Below are 24,658 nucleotides of genomic sequence, written 5' to 3'. Positions count from 1 at the left end.
TTAACTCTCAAGACCGTTTTCGAAATTAAAGTTGAATTGCGAAGTTAATTCATGTCACTTTCGTTCATTCGAAGATGACTTCGTAGATATTATCAAATTATAGAAACGGGGCTTAATCGCGTATTGACTTTTAAATTTACCTCCGACTTCGTAGATATCATAGTTTTAGTAAAAAAATATTCATGCTGCTTGTTTCAAGATGAGGATAGGATAGGATTAGGATTTTGAAATTATTTTTATTAAATTAAAGTTGTTGCGTTAGGTAGGTACTGTAACAATGCAGCTGGAGTCAGAGATTATGTTTTTTACGAATTCCATTTCGTGTGATTTGTAGATTAGTAACAAACAATGAATAGATAATTAGTAAAGTATATCGTTTACTCGTATATTGAGATATTGTTCGTCATGACCTTTACGCTAATGCGTGCATTGTTGCGCCGGTTATTGTGATGCAAACTTTTCGCAATGCTACCCGCTATGGTACGTATTATAACCAAAAATTACTCAACAGTAAATTGTGTTAACACCACATAATGCGACTGCTTTATTTCATACATATTTAAAATTGTAATTATAGCCTCTCACACTTGTTAAGCTTTGACAATGGACGGGAACCAAAAATGGCCGTCCTTTATTGTCTCACATCGGGGTAATGAATGTGCAACATTGCGGCCATTGAATAGTGAGCCTTTTCAATTGTGGGTTCAATATTTAGTGGGTTTTCTAATGGATTAACGTTAGCATGGAATCTCACGCGCGCGATTGAAGATCTCCCTGCACTAGTTAGAGATGGTTTCCCATAAGATTACAGCAGGAAAGCGAATGAAAACGGCGCGCTAATTAAAAAGCATTACACGGAAGAACTATTCAAAGATAATCCACCTTGTCAAAAGTGAATATCACTTCATAAATTTTCCCTATAATGCTGTATTATGGTACCTAATCGTAACACGGAATAATGATTTAGAGTGGCCTACGCAAATGTTTCAGGCTCCGCAGTAATTGAAGGTGACTGCAATACATTATGTAGGTTTATTCTATCAATTTGTCCAATTTATACAGTGTTTATATACGCGTCGTTACTCGGTTTTTGTCCGGTTCAGCGTATTCTCGTTAATTGTTGTAAAAAACGTAATGCCATAGGTACGCTACCCATAGTATCATACCTGCTAGTTACTGCCCAAGTAAGCCCGTTTAGCATTTTCTATTACCACATTCATTTTATTCGCACTTGCGGAACGTCAGAAATTCTTCAGAGCTTTATCGCCGCACACGTTCCGAGAATGTGGTAATATTAGCCTATAAATTATCTAATTTGTATACTAATCTCCCAAAAAGGTGGTTTTAATGCATTATAAAATATACGCTCTTTTGATCAGAAGTATAGAGTAAATTTATTTGTATAAGTTTTGGCGACAGTAAAATTCTTCATTGTCGCCGATTTAAAAGCAAATGGTAGCATGTAAATCCGCGGGAGGTAAGTGCGGCTCGAGTCTCGGGCCGCTGCCGTCGGTTCCTTGGTGGAAGCTATATGATAATGTGCAGAGGCCGGATGTAGCTCATTCCATTGTTGCCGATCGCCTGACCTCGGACCAGCGCTCCTATCGAGCACCGTTTCCAGAATTAAAGCTCTTCATTCAATCTCCATCATCTTCAACAATTCAACTATCAGCACGTAAAGTTAATGCAGAATGTAGTATCGATGGCACAGCTGCCGTATTGTCTGTACTCACAAAAACTGTAGTTAATTGATCTGAACGATACTTTGTTACTTAAGTATCTACTTGATTGTTTCTTGTAACCGTCTGTTAATTACCGACATTTTGTTATACAGTAAAAACTGTTAGTAACGTTCATGATGCGGCATACTTTATACTCGCCATGCAAATAATCTTAAAAGGCATTTATTATTGTGTCGTATTTAAAATCGGATCGCAAATCACGCCTAGATTTCGGATAAAACATAACAATTAATAGTGTACGGAAAATCGTGACTAAAAACTGCCCAAATAGTTGTTCGTACAAAGGAATGTCATGGAAAGGGCATTTAAAACAAATGGGCAACCGCCGCGTACCAACATCTCGAGCACAACCGTTCCACACCACACTTTCTAAAACTCCGTTCATTCAAATGGCATTTAAATTAAACAATTCAACAATTTAATAATCAGCTCTTAAATAATACTATGCAGTGGCTGGTCAATGTTACATTCCTTCTTAAGTTTTCGTACCTTAATATTACGGGTTAGAGTATATTTTTCAATGTCAGCTGTTATTAGAGTCTTACCTACGACAACATTTAACCGGGCTTCCTATGGCCGACGATGACATCCTAACGTATGTACATGTAAGTTCACTTAAGGTTCTGAGCATCGTCATCTTCCTCGCGTTGTCTCGGCATTTTGCCACGGCTCATGGGAGCCTGGGGTCCGCTTGGCAACTAATCCCTAGAATTGGCGTAGGCTCTAATTTTTACGAAAGCGACTGCAATCTGACCTTCCAACCCAAAGGGTAAATTAGGCCTTATTGGGATTAGTCCGATTTCTCCGTCCGGCCCCTCACGATGTTTTCCTTAATCGAAAAGCGACTGGCAAATATATCAAATGATATTATTATTATTAATCATCTCTTTGGTTCTATTCTTACTCATTGGTACGAGGCGGGGTTTGAACCCACGACCTCCGGATTGCAAGTCGCACGCTCTTACCGCTAGGCCACCAACGCTCAAAGCACCAGCTCAAGGCACCAGCGTTCGGAGCATACAAAAAAATTCAAATGGTAACTAGGTAATCAACTTTACTATCGTTCCATGTATAATTTAAGCATCTTCTATAAAGTAATATGACAAATGGCAAAACTAAAATAATATATTAAAAATAGTAGCAAATAACAAAAATGGCAGTTGCGTACTCTTACAAGCCCTATTGGATAAGAGTACGCGTTAACGCTGATAAGAGTACGCTGGTCAGGTCAGGCAGTACATTATTTTGATTGCAGAGGTCACAATTTTTTTTTTTACTCTCATAGAATAAAGCGCCTTATGTCATTTTAAAAGAAGCTTTGGAGACTATTTTTGGTACTTTCTTTGGCACTTTATTTAAGATGAACGCCTCGACGGTATGCTTATATGGAGACCTATTCAAAATATCCTATTATGCTCTCTTGCGCGTACCTAGATTGTAAAATAAATCCAGTGCGTTGTAGTGGGTCTATGTCTCCGTGCGGGGTAAAAAAATCAACCTAAGGAATTTGGAGACAGGCAGACAAGCAGGCATGTCGCGATCGGTCTGTCAACACCAGCAACTGATCAGATATTTAAAAAAAAGGGCTACGAAGTATTGCCAAGTGTTCTCACCGTCTATATTTTGTACCAAGTCAGCAGCTGGCTTGGAAATATGTGCCTCAATTACCTCACCAGTTAACGTACTGTAGGTTGTCAGCCGATTGTGCATTGTCTTCTTCGCGAGCTCTTTCTATACATAAATTTTGTGGTTGGTCATCACAAAAACTATCTAAAAGCACATTTTATACGGCATTATCAGTTGCTTGAGCTATCTGTCGTTCTTGAGATTCTTCTACCAACAGTAGATTCTGTGATAGATCAGCAAGTGGCGTGTAAGAGTAACATGGTACATAACTGCGGACTCATGCACACAGTGGCCATATCGTAAACGTGCGGATGGCGAAACTATCTGTTAACTCTGACCACAACTGCTCCTATTGCACGCGGCAGGCAACGTCCTTGGAGATTTAACTGCATAGGTACTTCATTTTACTAAATAATGAGTAATTACAGTCTTTTCTCAAAAATCGTTCCAAATGCTAAAAATTATTAAGTATGTAAGAAAAAATCTTTAAACTTACATAATTTCTGTATTACATATTTCTGTATTCATCGTTTTTTTTTTCAGTATAGCTTTTCTAAATTCCATTCACTTCAAAATACGGCATAAATGAAGCGAGTATCCTAAACAGGTTCCTTTCGGTGTAGCGTACTCTTATCGGATGGGTGCTCTTAGACCAACTTACCCTATGTTTATTTGCGACTACCACTGTCTGTTTAGTATCTACCTACTCGTAGATATTAAGTAGGTACTGTATCTCGATTAGTAACAATGTTAGGCATTTCTTATCTAATCCGAAGGATTTAAAAAAAACATAATGACTTTATGCATATCGGATATGATATGTTCTGTAATATGTTCAGGTATTTTTTTTTTATAATCATCAATAGGTTATCTACGCCCAAGATATATTATCGTTCTTTGTGTTCCCGCAAGAATTTTTTACGAAGTTCCCATTAGGAGTTACATAAATGTAGCAAATCTAAATTCCTTACATCTTACTCAGAAGCACGAATTCGTCGAAACGACTTCAGATTTTCAAAAAGATTATTTAGCAACGGGATTCTGGGATACACCCCTCAGCGCAGGTTATGTCGTTGCGACGACGCCGTTGCATGTGCTTGCACAACCAATTAGCGTCGCCGTACGTGCGCGCGCGCCACGGCCCGCCGCGCCGCTGGAATGAAGTCCCGACTCCACTATAATATGTTATTATTTAGCATCCATTTTTTCGTTTGCTGCTAACACTCCGTATAATAACTATTCGTGGTTTTTTTTACAATAATTTTTGAGCAAAAAGTCAAAATTTATACGCTATGGATATGGACAAAAAGAACTCAAGTTCCATCGCATTTTTCTTATTTATTATAAAAAAGGTGGTCACTTAATATTTATTTTATACCACTTTATGTCGAATAAACATACCTAAAACTAGAAAAATACCGTAAAGTTTTAAATGCGATGTATTTTAGCACAGTAACACTATGCTGTTAATCATTTTACCAAGCAACTAAAGCATTAATAATTCTACAGAGTCGCAATTTACTAATGAATATTTTTGTAACACACATACACACCGAAACCGTGCACGTAGTGCGTCCGTCACGCTCCGCCGATGCGGGTTGTGGGTTACAATTGCATTTTCAAAATTTGCATTTTATTTAAGCCACGGAACTTAAGTGATTAATTCAATTATAATGAGGACAATAGGGTTTTGAATACAATCCTGACAATCGGGCTTAAAAATGCTTTTGATGTAGGTGCCAAAGCAGAGCTAAAATAATAATTTAATTAGAGGTACTTCCGAAATGCTTAAATTTCCTATAATATCGAGTCATTATTTCAATTAGTAATCTTGTTTCCGTTTTGTTCGACGACTAAAGCCACGATAATATACATATAGAGTATACGAGTAGCATACATGAATACCTAATTACCTACGCTATCCATAACTTAGAAAATGTCTTTGGGTTTCGGCATCGTTATTTATCCACCAGTTTCTCTCAAGTAGGTATGAAAAACTAAACGTTAATGAGACGTTGAGAGGCGATATTGCTCTGTTCGTTGCATGAAAATGTTTGCGAAAACCATAGCCATGCGAAATTGAGCCGATGATGTTACCTCGCGGTAATAGAGTCGTATATCAGTCTGATGCGGTATTACAGATATATAAATGATGGCGGCCTGTCTAGAAAATATTGACCGATTAGTACAATACTCGCGTTAGTTCTTATTCGACCTGCATATATGCATTCTGTCGTTTGGCAGTCAACACTGGTCGGCAGCAGTGGCGTAATTACCGCGGGTTCAGTGCAGCGCTGCGCTCGTCACACGTAATTATCCCCGGACCGTAATAACGAATGCAAATACGAGAGCGTCCGGCCGCGGCGCATGGAACGTGAAAAATGGCTTCATTCCTTCAGTTCGAGACAGACAACTGGACTACTCCAATAGTGAACGTTTGAACGTATAAATTATATAGATCAGCTAAAAGTCTTACCTAATTTAGAAAATTCTTGTGCTTCCACCTATTTACTATCCGCTGCCATATTTTATCGTACCTTGGCCTTATTGTCACACGCAAAGATAACAGTCGAGAGAAATTGGTCTCTATGTAGCATATGCAGATCAAATGATCTGATGAGGAGGACTGATCAGGTCAATAAAAAGAACAGCAAGTTTTATGAGGACCATAGCGTTAGAGGATCATGATCTCCATCAGGCATGAAAGAACGACTACAGAGTCTCCGCGCAAACATGGTTAAATGAGAACAATTTACAAGACCTGTTTATGAATATATTTTTCTATATATAGTCTACGAGCTCGACGTGTTTTACGAACACTTGAACGAGATATCCCTCGTTCTCATTTGCATGCACGAAGCCACATGCAAATTTCAATTATCGTTCTTATTAATAATAGACCAATATCGTCAGAAAAACTACAGGATTTCCAGCCACGTTAATGCTTAATGAAAGGAGAGGCATCGCGCGAGATCATTGGCTTCCATTAAAATTTCCTATTTGCATACAGGCATGTAATTAAGGCCTAATAACAGCCTCTGTGGCGCAACAAAGAATAAGTTTTGAGCAATAATGTAATGGTTTGTATGCAAAATAGCCTCACCGTTACGTGTTGATGGGCCGATGCGCCAAGAGCGCGTCACGGTACACGGGAGCGAATTAGTCCTTCATTTAAATTACATTACCCTACTACACGTCGTGCATGGCTATAAAACGAGTCTAGTTTTTGTGCTGTTTCATTGAGGAGTAACGGCGGCGCCGCCGGGTATGCATCGATAGTTTTCCCTCCATCCCCCGAAGTCGCCGGGTCAACAATTCAACATCACTCGAGGCCGCTCTCGTAAACCGCTGCGTGGTTTTCGGTGTTTTCCCCACGCCAGCGGGCGTGTGAAAACATTGAGCCGAAGTACGCTCGTCTGGAGACTCTTGAAAAATAAAAACCGCCCACTCTGCTACGTAAATATGGCAGATGAAAATCTTTTATCGCGGTCACGTAGCGCGGCCGCGTCACGACCGCCGTCACTCCCCGCAATAAAGAGAATAAACCGCATTCTAATTTTGAACAAACACTGGAGATTTCGCTAAAACTATTTTTCTACCGGATATAGGGTTGGTGCGTTTGCATTAGGTCAACAGTCAATTATCTTTTTATTACCAAAAAACAAGTTACAATGCCTTGTTGCCGGAAGGCAGTTCAATAATCGTGTAAATAAAGACGTAACTTTTACAATGCGAACGGGTCGAAAAACGGTTATCGTAACGATTGATTCGATTGAACCAGCCTGGACAATTAAATCGGATGATAATTAATCAGAAATACTGCTCTCTTTAATAATACGTGTAATGTCGAGGCATGAGGGCAGGCGGTTGTAAATCTCTCGCGCCCGCGGCCGCCGACTTTCACAAACGGCCATAGTTTTACCAAATAGAGACGTTACTATTCAACTAAATCAGTCTCAAAGCGAGAAACACTAACATGCAACTTCTCGTTCCGTGTAATATCCTATTATTTTTTCCTAATAATCGTTATTGGTGTTTATTTATTACAATCTTGAGAACAAATTACAGGCTTTATCGACACAAATAACAAAAAAATAAAGGGTTAGTCCAAAAAGTGAGTCGTCGGTTCGATCGCAATAAGTTTTCGATAAGGTCCGGGCGATTTAATTGCCGGTTGTGATCTGGTTTTACATAAAAAAGATGAATGGCTGCTCTGCCTAAAGCTCGTAAAACATTCTCGGTTCGTTTAACTTATTTTTTCCATCGTATTCGGTCACTTTCACCTTCTCGTTGCGCGTCCTTACGAATATTAATTATGCAGAGGATCGTTGTCTGTCCCGACGTGAATAATCAGATCTAGATACATAATGTTATTATAGAGATACCGATATACGATCTGCCGATACAATCTGTAGGGCAATAAACTTGTATCATTGAATCTATTACCGACTGTTAGTAAACATACGAATGAGACTTTATTGATTTGGGTATCTACACACACTTTGGGCACAATGCCGGATTAGATTATGAACATTTTGTGCACATTTCACCGCATATTATTATTAAATAGGTATTAGGTACCTTCGGAACGTGAGCGTAACGAGATGAGATTCTTAATTAGATTGCAGTAAATCATCGATCGAGTAATCGAGTTTAGAGAAAGATTGTGGGCGGGCGCGTGCATCCCACATTGTGAACACATCCTCTCGCTAACCATGTAAATATGGTACCCACATTTGCTCGTTTTGGTGGTAATCGCTCTAAAGTCTTAAGAAAACTGGTTGCATAATCTCCACGGAGGGTGACTCATCCTGGGGGTTAAATGTAAATATTTCATGCATGATTTAAATACATAGTAAGTGGGCATGAGTCATTTTTGATCCGTAGATATTTTGAAAATCCATGCTTCAGTAGGTATCTGTGCTGTGAAGACAATCAGCTTAATAGCCGAGTTGAGCTTATTTCATCATAGATTAACAACAAATGGATGAATGTTATGCTTCAGTGTAATATAATTTTAGACGTGTTCGTACACAGATTGCGAAAATCAGCATGTACATACATTACCTTATAGCTCTGGTTCCGCTCTGTTTCCCGCTAGACGCTCTCGAACATTTTTGTAATATTATTTAGTTTTATAGCGATTAGCTTCTGTTATTGCCGTTTCCAAAATGCTAATTATTTTATGAGCAGGTAAATGTTTACTTGTATTCCTTTTTTCATTTCATATTGGTAAGCTATTATAGGATCAGTTTTCACTTACCCTTGACCTGAAGCTTTGCTAAAATAAAATAATTTTACGGTAAAGCTAGGTACTGGTTTACATAGTCATTAGTCACGTGTGTGCGAAAACTAAAAATATTCAGCATTTGAAGGGCGCTCCGCTTGCTGCGCGCTAAGTGTACTTTCTCTTGTTTTCCTTGCGTGTAAAAAATCTTGATAGAATTTTTCCTCCGGCATCACGGTACGCTTTCCCTGGTTAATTGAATATATTACTTACTTTTCGTTGTAAATTGCAATTACTTTTATTGTCTGCGAGGTAAATGCTAGTAGTGTTATTTTCGAGCGTAATACGTGTCTGCATGCTTTGTTAGTGAAATTTGATTGGTAATGTTTCTGAATGTGTTTTTTTCTCTCATCTCCCAGCCTGCCAGGAGACAGGTAAATCACTCACAAAAAACTAACATACTAAATTACAATAAATTATTTTTTATTTGCACTTATATTGCTTATCTATACCCATCGTTCTTCATCTGAATCTGTGGTTTCCTGATGGTGTTGATTTTTGTTTTGCTTGTGTGGCCTCTTTTAATTATTTATATTATATTATAGCATATACCTAATTACAACATTAAATGTAATAATCCACAAGTTGATTAGTAAATATAATCTTATAGCGACCAATTAAGTTACACGTAATGTACCTAATTGCAAAAATACTAAATCATCTCTAAATAGTCACTACTGTATAGAATTATTAACCACCCTCTAGTTTATTAATCTCTCACCCTTAACGAAGCACAAATTGCAGGTTTGCAGGCTTGCCAAAAATACACTCGCACATGGAAGGAATCAAGATTCCGGAATTCGAACATTATTATGACATATCGCAGAAACCCGCCCATTTGTGCTCGTGTACTTTTGGCAACGCTTTCACATATGTAGTAATTTTCCTGAATTTCCGTTACGTGTGTTATTGAAGTTAATGCTATGTGTTGTATGGCAGAGGGTCGGGAGTGCGTTAACTGCGGCGCGACGAGCACGCCGCTGTGGCGGCGCGACGGCACCGGCCACTACCTCTGCAACGCGTGCGGCCTCTACTACAAGATGAACGGGCAGAACAGACCCCTCATCAAGCCCAAGCGAAGATTGGTGAGTGTAAGAATCCGACCAATTTGTGTACTCGCCCTAACCATCCAAGTCTTCGGAGTTCGGTCCGCAGATTTCTACACGCAGATATGAAAACCATCATTAACTATTCATAAATCTCTGTAATCAAATTTCGATTTGACTGCGCCCTTACAAATTGAATGAAGTGTCGAGGATTTGCATTTCTATTAAGAACTCTAGCCATATCAGACGAGCATCTCAGAAACTGCGTTTATCTTTGTACAATCGCGCTTATGTACAAGAAGGCGGTTCGAGCCGGCGGAATGGGTGATGTTTACTGTTACGGGACGCCAATAAAAAGGCGGGGCATACACGCGGGCACGACAACGCATTAAACGCCACAAATTGGGCTCGTAAGAAGTTTAGCGTTTTCGACGAAAACCGCCGAGGTTCGTCGCTCGCCTAGCTCCATGACCGCCATAAATCTTGCGGTTAGACTTCTAATCTGAGGTCGACGCATAAAGCCGAAACAATGCGACATTCGGCCGGCGGGCCGGCACGTCAGCCGCGCGGCTAACGACTGGCCCGTGCGCACAATTGTACAATTTACCTTAATACCCGCATCGCGGACATAAACTAGCGGAATGGTCGCTCACGTTACATCATCCCCGTCATTCAACCGGACAGACTCCCTCTGCTCTGACTCCCAACGACAATGTCAAGCATTATTTTGGCAATCTTGTAGTTACTCGTCATGGCTCTTTAAATTACACCACTTTAAACAACCAACCACATTTTGTGTTTTAATTTACATTTAACTATAAAATGTGAATTAAAAAACGGTTTTATTCGGTTGGACGGTTGAGTCACGGCTACCCGGATGTCGGTGCGGGTATTTAAAGTCAGTGTACTGTAGAGAGGTACCGTTGAAGGCTTGGAAGAGATTGAATTCTCACTTTTATTTTCGTTGTGGGAAATTCGAGACAATGTGCGTTCCGGCGAGATGCAGTGCAAAAGCTAATCCTGAAGCATTTTCGCGCGGGCAACTGAGCGCTTCATGCAGGCGCTCAGTTGCGTTTGAATGACTTCTTAAGAGCCCTTAATCCTTGGAGCGTTCTCCGATTTCACGAAATAACGCTCGATAGATGGCGTTGGCGCTCGGTACGCGAGCGCCGGCAACGTGACGCGCGTTTCAATGCAGACTAGAATAATCTTGATAGTTTTCAATATAATTTCAAGCAACATTAATTTTAGTGTCATATGATATCATATGGGCACTCTTTATTTTATTGTATATGCACAGTAGTTTTTTTTTATCTACACTACTACTAAGTGTACAGACTACAGAGTGTACTAAAACCCTTGCTCTTTATTCTGTCTCTTTCACACCAATGGAAAATGAAGAAGTTAGTAAATGACTGCAGGTATAAATAAAGTATATTAGTGCGATAGAGAGACAGATAGTGTTTCGTTGTCGTATCGTAAACGATTGGCATGTTGGCCACACACTTGCTTGGTGCCTAGCCAAAATACCAATCGTTTGCGTATATTAGTGCGATAGAGAGAGAGAGTAGTGTTTCGTTGTCATATCGTAAACGATTGGCATGTTGGCTACGCACCCATGATACCTAGCCAAAAAGCCAATTGATTGCGCATATTAGTGCGATAGAGAGACAGATAGTGTTTCCTTGTCGTATCGTAAACGTTTGGCATGTTGGCTACGCACCCATGCTGCCCAGCCAAGATGCCAATCGTTTGTGCATATTAGTACGAGAGAGAGACATATAGTGTTTCGTTGTCGTATCGATTGGCATGGTGGCTACGCACCCATGCTGCCTAGTCAAGATGCCAATCGTTTGCGCACATTAGTGCTATAGAGTTTCAGTGTTATTTAAAATCACGTTAGGGTTTGTATTATTATTTTTGACCCGAATGAAGTCCATCCAGGTTCTTATGATGGAGTCAGGAGTTGGTCACCAGAACTCCTAATCTACTCATTATAATTCCATCGTGTTTGGGCTCAAAAGATTTGCCCTGACGAACACCACCGATCTAGATGAGATCCAGGGTCTCATGACGGAGTCAGGAGTTGGTCACCAGAACTCCCCAGAACTCCTAATCTACTCATCATAACTCCATCGAGTTTGGGCTCAATAGATTTACCCTGATAAGCACCATCAATCTAGATGAAGTCCAGGGTCTCATGATGGAGTCAGGAGTAGGTCACTAGAACTCCTAATCTACTCATTATAATTCCATCGTATTTGGGCTCAATAGATTTGCCCTGACGAGTACCATCGATCTAAATGAAGTCCAGGGTCTCATGATGGAGTCAGGAGTTGGTCACCAGAACTCCTAATCTACTCATTATAATTCCATCGTGTTTGGGCTCAAAAGATTTGCCCTGACAAGTGCCATCGATCTAGATGAAGTCCAAGGTCTCATGATGGAGTCAGGAGTTGGTCACCATAATTCCTAATCTACTCATCATAACTCCATCGTGTTTGGGCTCAATAGATTTGCCCTCACGAGCACCATCAATCTAGATGAGGTCCAGGGTCTCATGATGGAGTCAGGAGTTGGTCACTAGAACTCCTAATCTACTCATTCTAATTCCATCGTGTTTGGGCTAAAAAGATTTGCCCTGACGAGTACCATCGATCTAGATGAAGTCCAGGGTCTCATGATGGAGTCAGGAGTTGGTCACCAGAACTCCTAATCTACTCATTATAATTCCATCGTGTTTGGGCTCAAAAGATTTGCCCTGACGAGTACCATCGATCTAGATGAAGTCCAGGGTCTCATGATGGAGTCAGGAGTTGGTCACCAGAACTCGTAATCTATTTATCATAACTCCATCGTGTTTGGGCTCAATAGATTTACCCCGACCAGCACCATCAAATTACGATTATGATGAACAGATTAGGAGTTCTGGTGACCAACCCCTGAGTCCATCATGAGACCCTCGACTTAATCTAGATCGATGGTACTCGTCAGGGCAAATCTTTTGAGCCCAAACACAATGGAGTTATGATGAATAGACTAGGAGTTCTGGTGACCAACTCCTGAGTCCATCATGAGACCCTGGACCTGATCTAGATTGATGGTGCTCGTCAGGGCAAATCTTTTGAGCCCAAACACGATGGAGTTATGATGAATAGACTAGGAGTTCTGGTGACCAACTCCTGAGTCCATCATGAGACCCTGGACCTGATCTAGATTGATGGTGCTCGTCAGGGCAACTCTATTGAGCCCAAACACGATGGAGTTATGATGAGTAGATTAGGAGTTCTGGTGACCAACTCCTGACTCCATCATGAGACCCTGGACCTCATCTAGATCGATGGTGCTCGTCAGGGCAAATCTCATGAGCCCAAACACGTTGGAATTATAATGAGTAGATTAGGAGTTCTAGTGACCAACTCCTGACTCCACCATGAGACCCTGGACTTTATCTAGATCGATGATGCTCGTCAGGGCAAATCTATTGAGCCCAAACACGATGAGGTTATGATGAGTAGTTTAGGAGTTCTGGTGACCAACTCCTGACTCCATCATGAGACCCTGGACCTCATCTAGATCGATGGTGTTCATCAGGGCAAATCTATTGAGCCCAAACACGATGGAGTTATGATGAGTAGATTAGGAGTTCTGGTGACCAACTCCTGACTCCATCATGAGACCCTGGACCTCATCTAGATCGATGGTGCTCGTCAGGGCAAATATTTTGAGCCCAAACACGTTGGAATTATAATGAGTAGATTAGGAGTTCTAGTGACCAACTCCTGACTCCATCATGAGACCCTGGACTTTATCTAGATTGATGATGCTCGTCAGGGCAAATCTATTGAGCCCAAACACGATGAGGTTATGATGAGTAGTTTAGGAGTACTGGTGACCAACTCCTGACTCCATCATGAGACCCTGGACCTCATCTAGATCGATGGTGTTCATCAGGGCAAATCTATTGAGCCCAAACACGATGAAGTTATGATGAGTAGAGTAGGAGTTCTGGTGACCAGCTCCTGACTCCATCATGAGACCCTGGACCTCATCTAGATTGAAGGTGCTCGTCAGGGCAACTCTATTGAGCCCAAACACGATGGAGTTATGATGAGTAGAGTAGGAGTTCTGGTGAACAACTCCTGACTCCATCATGAGACCCTGGACCTCATCTAGATCGATGGTGTTCGTCAGGGCAAATCTTTTGAGCCCAAACACGATGGGATTATAATTAGTAGATTAGGATTTCTGGTGACCAACTCCTGACTCCATCATGAGAACTTGGACTTCATCCGGGTCAAAAATAATAATGCAAACCCTAACGTAATTTCAAGTGAAAATGTGTTTTTCAGAAAATCGCAGCCAAATAACACTAGACCTTACTCATAGTGTTGTGTTCCTGCCGGTGAGTAAGGTTGCCAGAGCTCAACGAGGGGTGGGAGGGGGTTAGGGTCGGCAACGCGCATGTAACTCCTCTGGAGTTGCAGGCGTACATATGCGGGCCGTATGCTTGTTTGCCACCGACGTAGTATAAAAAAAAAAGTAACACTGAAAATCCATCAATAAGCGAGTCTGTTGTTAGGCATACTATTATTAAGATTTTCTAATCGCAGTATATAGCACTTCTCGGAACTCCGTAGCTGATTACGAACACAACGAATGCCTGACAATCGAGCACAGGTCCGTCCTCTAAGCGCGCTCCGCGCGGACTGAGAGCGGGGCGTCGCTGCTGCGTGATTTATACGTGTTTTAAAAAAAATATAAATTTACGGCAATGTAGGTCCCATAGTTACGATTTTTTTTTTATAGGTTAACATAAAGTTACAGTTTGCTATAATATTATTTTCAAAGCACAATAAGCGTACAATTTGCGGAAATAAAATATAATAAAACCCTGTTTTCGCCAAAAAAATGAAGAAAACTCGGAAGGTATTTTATCAGTTTTTTCAAATGAATCTTCGATTGTTAATCATTCCAGCCCCTCGTACGAGATATGTTGAATCAAATTGTAGTCATTCATGTACCAAATGATTCTTGTTTATAGCAAAATTGAGAACCGAAACGCCACATCTCACTGCAAAATTTGGAAAAGACTCCCAAAAAACCTCATTAAAAAAGAGGTTTAAAAGAGAAAATGAAAATTTGAACTGTTGGAGCCCCTAGTTTAGGAAACGATTATTTAAGTACGTTATCAGTTTTTGAATAAATACTAATAGTTACGTCGTAATCTTGAATGAAAAAGGAAGCATTTTACAAAATACGCTCGTCTGTAGGAATAAGGCCTCTTAAAGACGGTTTTATTCAATACTGCCAGATAAATATTTTGTTTGTTACACAAGATGCTATGTAATAAAATATATTAATACCTAAAATTCAAAACGTACGCATTAACTAATATTTATTCTCTTTTTTATACCCAAAGTTATTGTGGCTAATGGCATATGTATAAGGTTGACCTTCGCTGATTACTTACGGTAAAACTGAATTTAAAAACGTAAAAGATATCTAACAGTATCGTTGCGTCAGTCAACACATGCTGGCGAGAATTAATTAAAAGCCCAAAACTAGTACACGGCAATTAGTGGCTGCCATTATGAGGCGACCTTGTCCACACACCTAATTGGACAATGCAGCCAACTTAGAACAACAGAATCTACCCAAACTCATTTATTACGGTTATTCCAATTTTACTGCACTTGGATTATTTTAAAAGTTCCCACATTTTGACAATACAAATGGTAACGCGACATTTATATGCTTGTTGGATAATTATTTGATGCACCTAATAAAATAATTATAATCTAATAAGATTAAGTCCGCGTTAATTTGGTTTATAATATTTATGAGCTTCACGAGTAATTAGAAGTCGAAAGTAATTTAGTGAACAAGTGACAGGGTCTCATTTGAATATGTTCTTGTGGTTACATGTGAGGTACAAATTAAGTTGGGACATAGAGGAAACTCGCTCTATTTAAATAAATTAATAACTATACACTTTGTACTTAGTCAGGTCATAAGTTCTGCCACAAAGGTTATTAATGTTATATAAAAAAAGTTATGGGTACAGATTCCTTATTATTTTTGCATATCGCTTAAAACCTTATTTAATGTTGAATAATTTAATATTTATTATAATTTAACGTAATTTCCTGTCGCAGTTTTGCACAATTATAGATAATATTCGGAATAAGTCATATAAAACACCAAGGTGCTTTTATTACTATTTATTTATTTTTCCCTTTATAATGAATACACAAGAATGAATCTTGCATAGCGCAAAAGCGGGTTTTTTTTCGATGTATATTTCAAGTGAATTGGACGGACATCATTACTACTGTACATGTTTTATCAAAACTACTTGTTGTATGGGATGGGATTCAAATCTAAGCGACTAATTACTAAACACTAAACTAAGGGTACTTGCTGAAAACTTTGAAGGGATCTTAGTAAAGACTTGTCCAAGAACTAAATGCTGGTACAGACTTGTTAGGCAAATAAAGTAGTTTCATACAAATAAACAATTGTAACATTTTATCAATGTGACACTAACTTTTAGTCCCCTTTGTAAAGTATAATTTTTCACAATCCAGCTGCATCTGACAACAATCCTGAAGTAAATAAATAGTAAATAAAATCGTGAACTAAATTTAAAATTATATTACGTTTTGATAAGTACACAATTAGTTATCAAATCGTGGCTTTATTTTATTATTAATATCTTTGTATTACATTTTATTAGTCAAAACCTTCGTGACAGAACTTATGACAGAACTATGTATAGCGAATGGGGTTGCCAATGATTATATCGTCGACTCAAGCTCATTGGCAAGTAATTAATTTGTTTATTTTGACAACGTCAAGTTGTTCGCCAAATATTCATATTACATTGGGTATAGGTAAGTACGAAACTAACTATCGAGTCTCTCATTTAAATAATCGTACAAAATAAATGTCACATTAAAACATGTGCTTATTAAGATAATAAGGCACGATCACATGTTGATAGCCATTACCGGTAGCTCTCAGCGGATAGTGCGAAATCTTCGGCGAGCCACTGGGCAATAAAACGCAGTACCCGGACCATAAAGCAAGGTATGCAATACGAGCTATGTCTTATAATATTTCTCTCGGGAGAAAAAGGAACGCGTGAGAACACTGGAAACACGTCCCAAGTTATATTTGTACAGCGAAAATGCCAGCTTCACTTGTAGATGGTCGCAGATAGCACTTGCCACGCTACTGGCCCGTTTCGGACTCGACTTTCAACTAGTGTAATATATAATGTTGAACTCATTTTTAGGGTTCCGTATCAAAAACGTACAAAAGGAACTCTAATGGTGCGACTCTACCAGGCCATCCGTCCGTCTGTCTGCCACATTGCCAAATATCTCGAGAACTATACTTCAGCTATCGATTTGAATTTGAAATTACGCTAGTTATGAAATCTGGGTCAGTCCAGACACATTGAAAGTATAGTAGTATTTTTTTTTTTATGAAGTATATAAAATTACCCAATATAAAGAGGGGGCAACATTTCATAGTCTAGGTACTAGATCAAGTGGGGTTTCATATGAAAGAACTCAAAACATTTTTTTTTCATAGTGGAATAAAAAGATTTTTAAAGGAAAATGTGAAAAAGAAAATACCAATCCCCCTTCCACATCTCCGAAGTTTACCAAGGAAAAATTATCATTGTCAAATAACATTAACTTTATGAGAAACATTACAGGAAAAACATAATCACACCTCTATCTTGATAACTCTTTTTTGATTATCATAAAACATTTTCTAATTTTATTTCCTTTGTGGGTGTCTATTATAGGTACTTGAAATTTTTATGAGATTATAATTTTTAAAAACATATTATAAAACACGTTCTGTCAAATAAAAGAAACTTTATTGGAATCGTTTTACATATTTAAAAAATATCCCAAAAAAAACAACATACACACAGGTCGCGCAAAATAGTTCGGCAATTTACCGATAGAAGACGCTGTTCCCAATTATGCTCAGTATACTTATGGCCGAATGCCTTTCGTGTTTATTATTAGATGAGATAATTGAAAGTTTATACGGACTCGCACTTGGCCAGTTTTTTTTAATGGTAAAGTGCTGTTATTGATGTTGTGTTGATTTTGACATACATAATTACTAAATAAGTGCTTATGCCTTATGCCCGTTAGTGGCCTTATCAGTATGTAATGTTGCCCGTTCCTATTTTAGGAACTCGGGAGCTTGGAAATAAATCTTCATATTTAAAATACTACGCATGGCGAGGCGGTCATGGAACTTTCCTATTTGGCATGCAGAGCCCCAACTAGTGCCAAATAAACTATCACAATAAGAATTCTGTAGCCTTAAACGTTGACACAAGTCGGTCCCACAATGTCTGCCTGATTTATAATCGTTATGATGTCATTATTCATTGCTGAGAATTTTACTGATAAATTTATTTTATGGGCGGAAATTTCGATGTTTACATGACCAGAGTTAGCTACTGGTCAGTTGTCGATTATAAAAACGATTTAAGTCTAGATTATTTGCAATTCTAATTTCAGAACGTTTATTACAAAAGACATTGATGCAGTATTTTTCGTAGTAATTTGTATAAGTTTTCTAAAGTACTAACCGGATTTTAGAACAATAAAGTAACTAAATAGAATTTGAATTTAGAACATGGTATTTATGTATTTAATTTTTGGGAACTGTATTCGGTTGAGCGTGTTGTCTCGGTGGCCGGGACAAGACTCGCCGGCCATCGATCACCGCGCGCCGTCGAATAAATTCTGGTCGTAGGTATGGTCCAAGTCATAGACTCTTCTCTACATTGTATTAATAATTTAAGAAACCTATTTGTAATATTCTACTGAGGATATTTGTATGTTTAAATGGTAATGTAGGTAGGCATCGAGAATTTCGTCAGAGTTAAGTAAAATCATCCCCTCATTGATTAAGTCGGGTATAATGAGGTACCTGAAAATTGCTCTATTTGAATAATATATTCATGAAAAACTAACAAGAAAGGGTACCCAACTGTCCGACTCCGATTTGATTCATTTTGATATATGTTATAGAGTAGTCTAAAATACCGGACACGTATTTTTTTTTAGCTGCCCAAACTCAACCTATTGGGAGAAATTGTCCTCCAAAGTACTAAAAAGTTACTAAATCTTCTAACTCCTATAGAAAGTGATGCTCAAGCAACTTGCTAGTTAATGGCTGGTTTGAGTATATGTTTGAAAGCAGCAAAAAATAATGAGCACGTGTTTTGTTATATCGCCTAAAACTCATTTTTTCCTAAAAAAATCGTCAATCGAAGTTTTATAATATCTTATCACTATAGTTACTGGTGGTGTTTTTTTAGGAAAACTTGAGTTTAAGCAGATATAACAAAACACGTGTACATTATTTTTTCCTGCTCTCAAACATATACTCAAACAAGCCATTAACTAGCAAGTTGCTTGAGCATCACTTTCTATAGGAGTTAGAAGATTTAGTAACTTTTTAGTACTTTGGAGGACAATTTCTCCCAATAGGTTGAGTTTGGGCAGCTAAAAAAAATACGTGTCCGTTATTTTAGACTACTCTATAACATATATCAAAATGAATCAAATCGTAGTCGGACAGTTGGGTACCCTTCCTTCTAAGTAACATAGGTAATTTTTATATTTATTTATATACTAATCCATTGTCATATCTTCTAAATTTCCTCATTCAATTAACTTTATGCACCTATTGTAGCCGCTCAAAAAACTCTATCACACGTAATAAAATCGGTGACACTGAGGAGGACATTTAATTTACTCCACTCTGCCTCTTTTGGCACAACAGTATAAATGTGTGAAAATATTATTATTATATCAATATCATGAATAAATATCGATGGCTATTATGGCACACACGAAAAGGCACAGGGACATTATAGGGCTCTTATTAGCACAGAGTGCTAAGTGACTCATATCATGTCAGTTGACTTAGCGGGGCGGTTCGAACGCACGTTTTGCGGTCACTGCTGTTATGGATTATGACCAGTTTGATGTGTTGATTTCGTGTAGTTTCTACTATGATCGATATTAGTAAATAATGTTGTTCTTATTCATTAATACGTCACGGTTGTGACGGAATTAATCGTGACGGAAAATATTGATTACATATGAACGGGCAATCTGTTTGCTAAACTGACATGAAAAAAAGTTTTGTTACAAAATAAAATAATTCTAAATGATGATGGGTACGTCGTTTGTTTTTGTTTTTAGAATTATGACGTTGGTTTTTTTCTCTTGGCACGGCCACCCCGCACAGTGAGTGACACGCGGCTAGCTCGGCGGGGTGCACTCGCATTTTTACCATTCTCGCACTTGCTTACCTGCCTGTGCCCGGTGCAATGCCGTGCTGCTGTCCGAGTTTAGTCTGAGAACATTCTTGGGGCAGGATATTCCTTGGTCTAAACAAGTTTAGCCGTGGTCTGTGAAACTGACACAGTAGGTACAAACAGGTCTTAACGAAGAAAATGTTTTTTGGGTCACGTGAGAAAAGAGTAAGTAATTTACTTCAGAAACATATTGAGTAAACGTGCAAATAGGTAAGATACTAGTTTTTTTGTTGTATTGTTATTTCAATTTTATCCATTGCGAAGCTGTGGGTGGGGTATTTTGCTGGAGCCACTCAAGCCTCTTTTATAGCATTTCCATAAACACCGACCCTTTTTTCATCCCACGGCCAGGCCAAAAGAAAAAAAGGTTTTTGTCAACGCCTTGATTGATACGGTAACCTTCCCTTGTTTTAGCAATAACCCGAAGTCTTTAGTTTATTTTTTTTTTCACCCTCGTCTTGTACGTTTTTATTTGCCACATCGAACAGGTTTGACATATCACTAAATTTTGTAAGAAAAATTACAATTCTCAGCATTTTTATACCAGTGGCCGGGTAGCGCGAGGTGTTATAAATTTTAAATGTTTTTTTTTCTGAGTCATCGTATAGAGAATTGAATGTTTTGTGTTGGTGTTTTTATAGTTCGGTGGTCTACCTGCCTAGGCGCCACGGTGACATTTACGGGAGGATATTGGGACAGCATTAATGTTCATATTAATAACAAGGAAACGGGCAACCACGGACTTCATAAATTCTAATGATGGAGTGCAAAGAACTTGTTTTATTTACTTGTTAAAATATGGCTCGTTTCTTTATGTTCTCGGAACATGCATTCGACTGCACTGGTAACCGTTTTTTGTCTGTTAGATTGCATCTATTGATATTGATAGTATATTTATTGATGTAGAGTGTTGCCTTAGTAACAGGTCATTGAATAATTGGATTTTTTTGAATGCGAAGTGAAGCGGCGCAAGTGTTTGTGTAACACATTAACTTTAAGTGGTACTTACTAATAGTGGAAGTGGTACTTATTACTAATAGTGGCTTATTTATATATTTAACAAATTAAAACAATACTTTTAGTACCTAGGTATTTAGAGCGTTTAAAGGCAGTCATGGGCGTGTTTGTTAATGAAATGATGTCTTTCACCCGAGTTAAACACTCTACTTTTCAATAATGTCCTATAAAAAAAAATGGAAATTATATAACAAATCCATTTAAAACCAAATTTTTTCCATTTAAAACCATTGCTTATCGTGAAAAATAAATTTAAAACATAACCATACCTGGAAATTAATATGCTTTCTGCACATTCTTTAGAACAACAATGACCCTTTTAAGAAATAAAAATATGTTGCACCGGAGGTAAAATAGTTACCTATTACATTAATCCACCTTGTAATACTTAAGCTCAAGAAAACAGCGTTCAAAATCACCTTTATTAGCTTACCTAATCACCGTGTGATACTCGAATAGTTAATAGAATAGTGTAGGGCGGTAATCGAATCAGCTATCCATCGAGAGCGCTCGATTTCACGCGCCGAGGAGAATCGATTGCGATGCGTGCTCGAGAGCACGGGCTTAACTATACACCATCAAATTGGTATGTCAACTGTCAAAAGTGACGTTCGATAGTTTCAAGTATAAGTAATACACACCATTTTACAAATAACGTAACGGTTACCCTATTATGAGTTTAGAATCCTACGGTACTAATCCTATATGGTATTTAGGGCCATTCACCCGGCTGGTACAAACTGTCCTTCGTATTTAGGTTTGTGGGTTGTATTAGTTTCAATCGAATGAAAGTTATAAAATGTCAAGTAACTTCACATTAGGGAGAACCTCCATAACATAATTACAGCCTCCTCAAAAATTAAACTCGCTTGCAGCAAAGAGGGCGCGCACAGTCATTGAATAACAAATTATGCAAGCATATGTTATCGATATCAAATATTGAAGCTAGCTGATTAAATATGCTTATGATATGGTTGGCATTGTAGCGTCATTAGTCAGGGAGACAGCACCCGACAATTTGAGCGCGCCGCGTTGCCCGAACGCCTCGGTAATTGCTGGCTGCCACCTCGCACCGCTTCTTTTATTTATTTGTATTTATAAAGCATTCGAGTCCTAATTATATTGGCGGTGAGTACCGTGATTCGTGTAATGCTTTTCGGTGCAGTTGGTAGCGTTGACGGGTTAATGACAGTCCAAGCTTCCTGCTATGTTAATTGTGAGGAAGTGGATAGACGCGGGCGCATCGCATTATTTATTAGATCGACTTTTGGTCGTGTTGCTTACGCCACTCGGTAGCGACCACTTATCGTACTGTCAGTCGGTTCTCGAGCTCAGCCCGGATTATAACGTAACACGGTAGTGCTCGTCTCAAACGTTCGGTTGCTTAATGCTTTTAATTGCTAAGTTTGGTTCGAGCTTAAAAAGGGCAAAAAATCTGCGCTTGATTGCTCTGTCAGTTTTAAAATGCTTTTAATTTGAACCGAGGATCGGGACGTTGGCGTTTTATTCGTTCGATTATGAAAATATTGTAATACGGTTCACTTAAATCTTGTACCCATAAACAATCCTGTTGGAGCTTAAATGTTTGCCTAAATTCATGAAAAGAGGATGTATAAAACAAAACAAATCAGAACTAAAGTCACAACAACGTCGACATGCCAAATCTAATATATTGTAAACGCTTATGAAAGCAGAGCTACACATCTTTCTAGTCCGTTAATAACTTCACCATAGCACGCAGACATAAAATATAGAAGTGTTGATTGTACACGAACTTAAATCGAGAGCGGGCTGCAGCGTGCAATTTGAGGCTCTAAATCAGGGAGGACGTCTCGGCTACCGATAAATAACCCGCTGCTGCGTGCGAGGCGATTAGTTAACAAGAGCTCAATGCAAGAAGCTCAACCACTGGCTAACTTTTGCAAAAACTGGTTGACCATTTTGCTATCCTCTGTGTAAAAACCCACTTCTTTGAGCCTCAAAGAGATATGAACTATCGAATTTTGACTACGATATTTTAAAAAATCTGAACTTTATAGTATTTTATGCAACAGTTGTATAAGAAGGGTCAAAAAAGGCGATAGGCGTGAGTTACAATGTGAGCCGAAGCCGAAGGCGTAGGCGAACATTGTAAAGGAATACGCCACGAGCATTTTTTGACCCACTTATACAACGTTGCATACAATACTTTTCCTACGAGTCAACAAAAATAAATCTTAATTTAGGTAAACAAAGCAAAAGTATAGCTAAGATACGCAAACATACCTTGTTACGCGCCCGGCCCGCCGCGGCCTGGCCGGTCGGCGACACCTCGTAACTCATGAGGCCCTGGTACTTGTCCTTTGCTAAATTACATTTTTGGACAGTTTTCTTCTCGATTTTGGCTACAATAGACTAACAAGCAATGCTAAGCGGTCTTCGTAGTCTATGGGTGTTGCTATATAGCATAAACTCATAAACACGCATGTGACACCCGTAATTATAACCTTTTATGTATGCTCTTATATTCGTGTTAATGAATGTATAAATGGCAGATAACAGTAGAGGAGTAGGAAAAAAATATTAACCTATCCTTTGCTTTGGTTGTCTATTTGCAGCACCCAGACACCTTATAGTATTAGCTCACATGTAGCTTAGGCTCAATATGTAAGTAAAACGCAAGGGTACATTAAAGGTGTACCTGTGTTTTACTATGAACTAAATTCGCAAGACTTCCAGACTTTAATTCCCCCGTGCGCTCTCCAACGGTATTCAGTAACGTGGGCAAGTTAGCAGCATTTTGTCAGCGTGTGTTATCGCCCACGCGCCCCGGCCTGGCCACTTCCGCGTCCGCGCTCCGCTAAATCTAACAGCTACTTGCACCCCAGTTGAATTCGTTTCCTATTGACGTCTAACTGGAATTGAATGTACATAGGATGGAACTGCATTTGCTTACGTTTTAATCGATTTTTCAGTCAAATCTTAAATCAAATCTTTGCAATTTACCATAATTTTTAAAACCGACCAAGAATGGAGTAGATATGATTTTATTGTTGAATCTACCTACTCATTCCAGTTTTCCTAATTGTTGTGTTGTAAGACTTAATAAGGCTAGTGATTTAAATCGAAAATGACACTAATCAATCAGTTACAAAGTCATACTAACGCACTTACTTTATATCAATACACGTATTCATTGGACGACGCTTGTTAAACGCGTGAGAACACCCAAAAGAAACGGCATAACAAAATGCTCGGTCAATCTGGGTAAACGTCCAAAGTTTGTCCTGCACAATTGACACGCAGGTCGCTGCATACATACATATGTATGCGACGCGATCGCATCCGATCAATGCGTAATTGACATCCGATTATACCCGCAGAATCGCACGAATCTCGAGATCACGCGCCGGGCGATAGCCTTATCCCCACGATCCACCTGAACCGTAATGAGCTTACGATTAACATAACACTCATCTAAATATGCAAACGCCTATGTTAACCCCTTTGTTATTGCTAAACTACCTTCACGATTTGTTAATAGTATTTATTGAGTTATTAACATCATTATAACGTTCGATAAAATTGA

The 24,658-nt window shown here is 38.8% G+C and overlaps 1 protein-coding gene across 6 annotated transcripts in view; it reads left to right on the top strand.

The window, feature by feature from the left end:
* The window catches only part of LOC133519882 (GATA-binding factor C), a 104,566-nt gene that overhangs the window by 38,020 nt on the left and 41,888 nt on the right, over positions 1-24,658 (top strand). For 2 of the 6 annotated variants that reach the window (XM_061854062.1, XM_061854066.1), the window contains exons 4-5: positions 9,015-9,029; positions 9,595-9,746. In XM_061854062.1, the coding sequence (XP_061710046.1) occupies positions 9,015-9,029; positions 9,595-9,746 (167 nt within the window). The remainder of the gene's footprint in view (positions 1-9,014; positions 9,030-9,594; positions 9,747-24,658) is intronic. The other 4 variants (XM_061854064.1, XM_061854067.1, XM_061854063.1 and 1 more) reach the window with 3 other exon arrangements.

Source organism: Cydia pomonella, chromosome 7, assembly GCF_033807575.1.
Source record: "Cydia pomonella isolate Wapato2018A chromosome 7, ilCydPomo1, whole genome shotgun sequence".
In the NCBI taxonomy this organism is placed as follows: domain Eukaryota; kingdom Metazoa; phylum Arthropoda; class Insecta; order Lepidoptera; family Tortricidae; genus Cydia; species Cydia pomonella.
The sequence above is the reverse complement of the archived record's forward strand: the minus strand, read 5'-3'. Positions and strand labels throughout refer to the sequence as shown.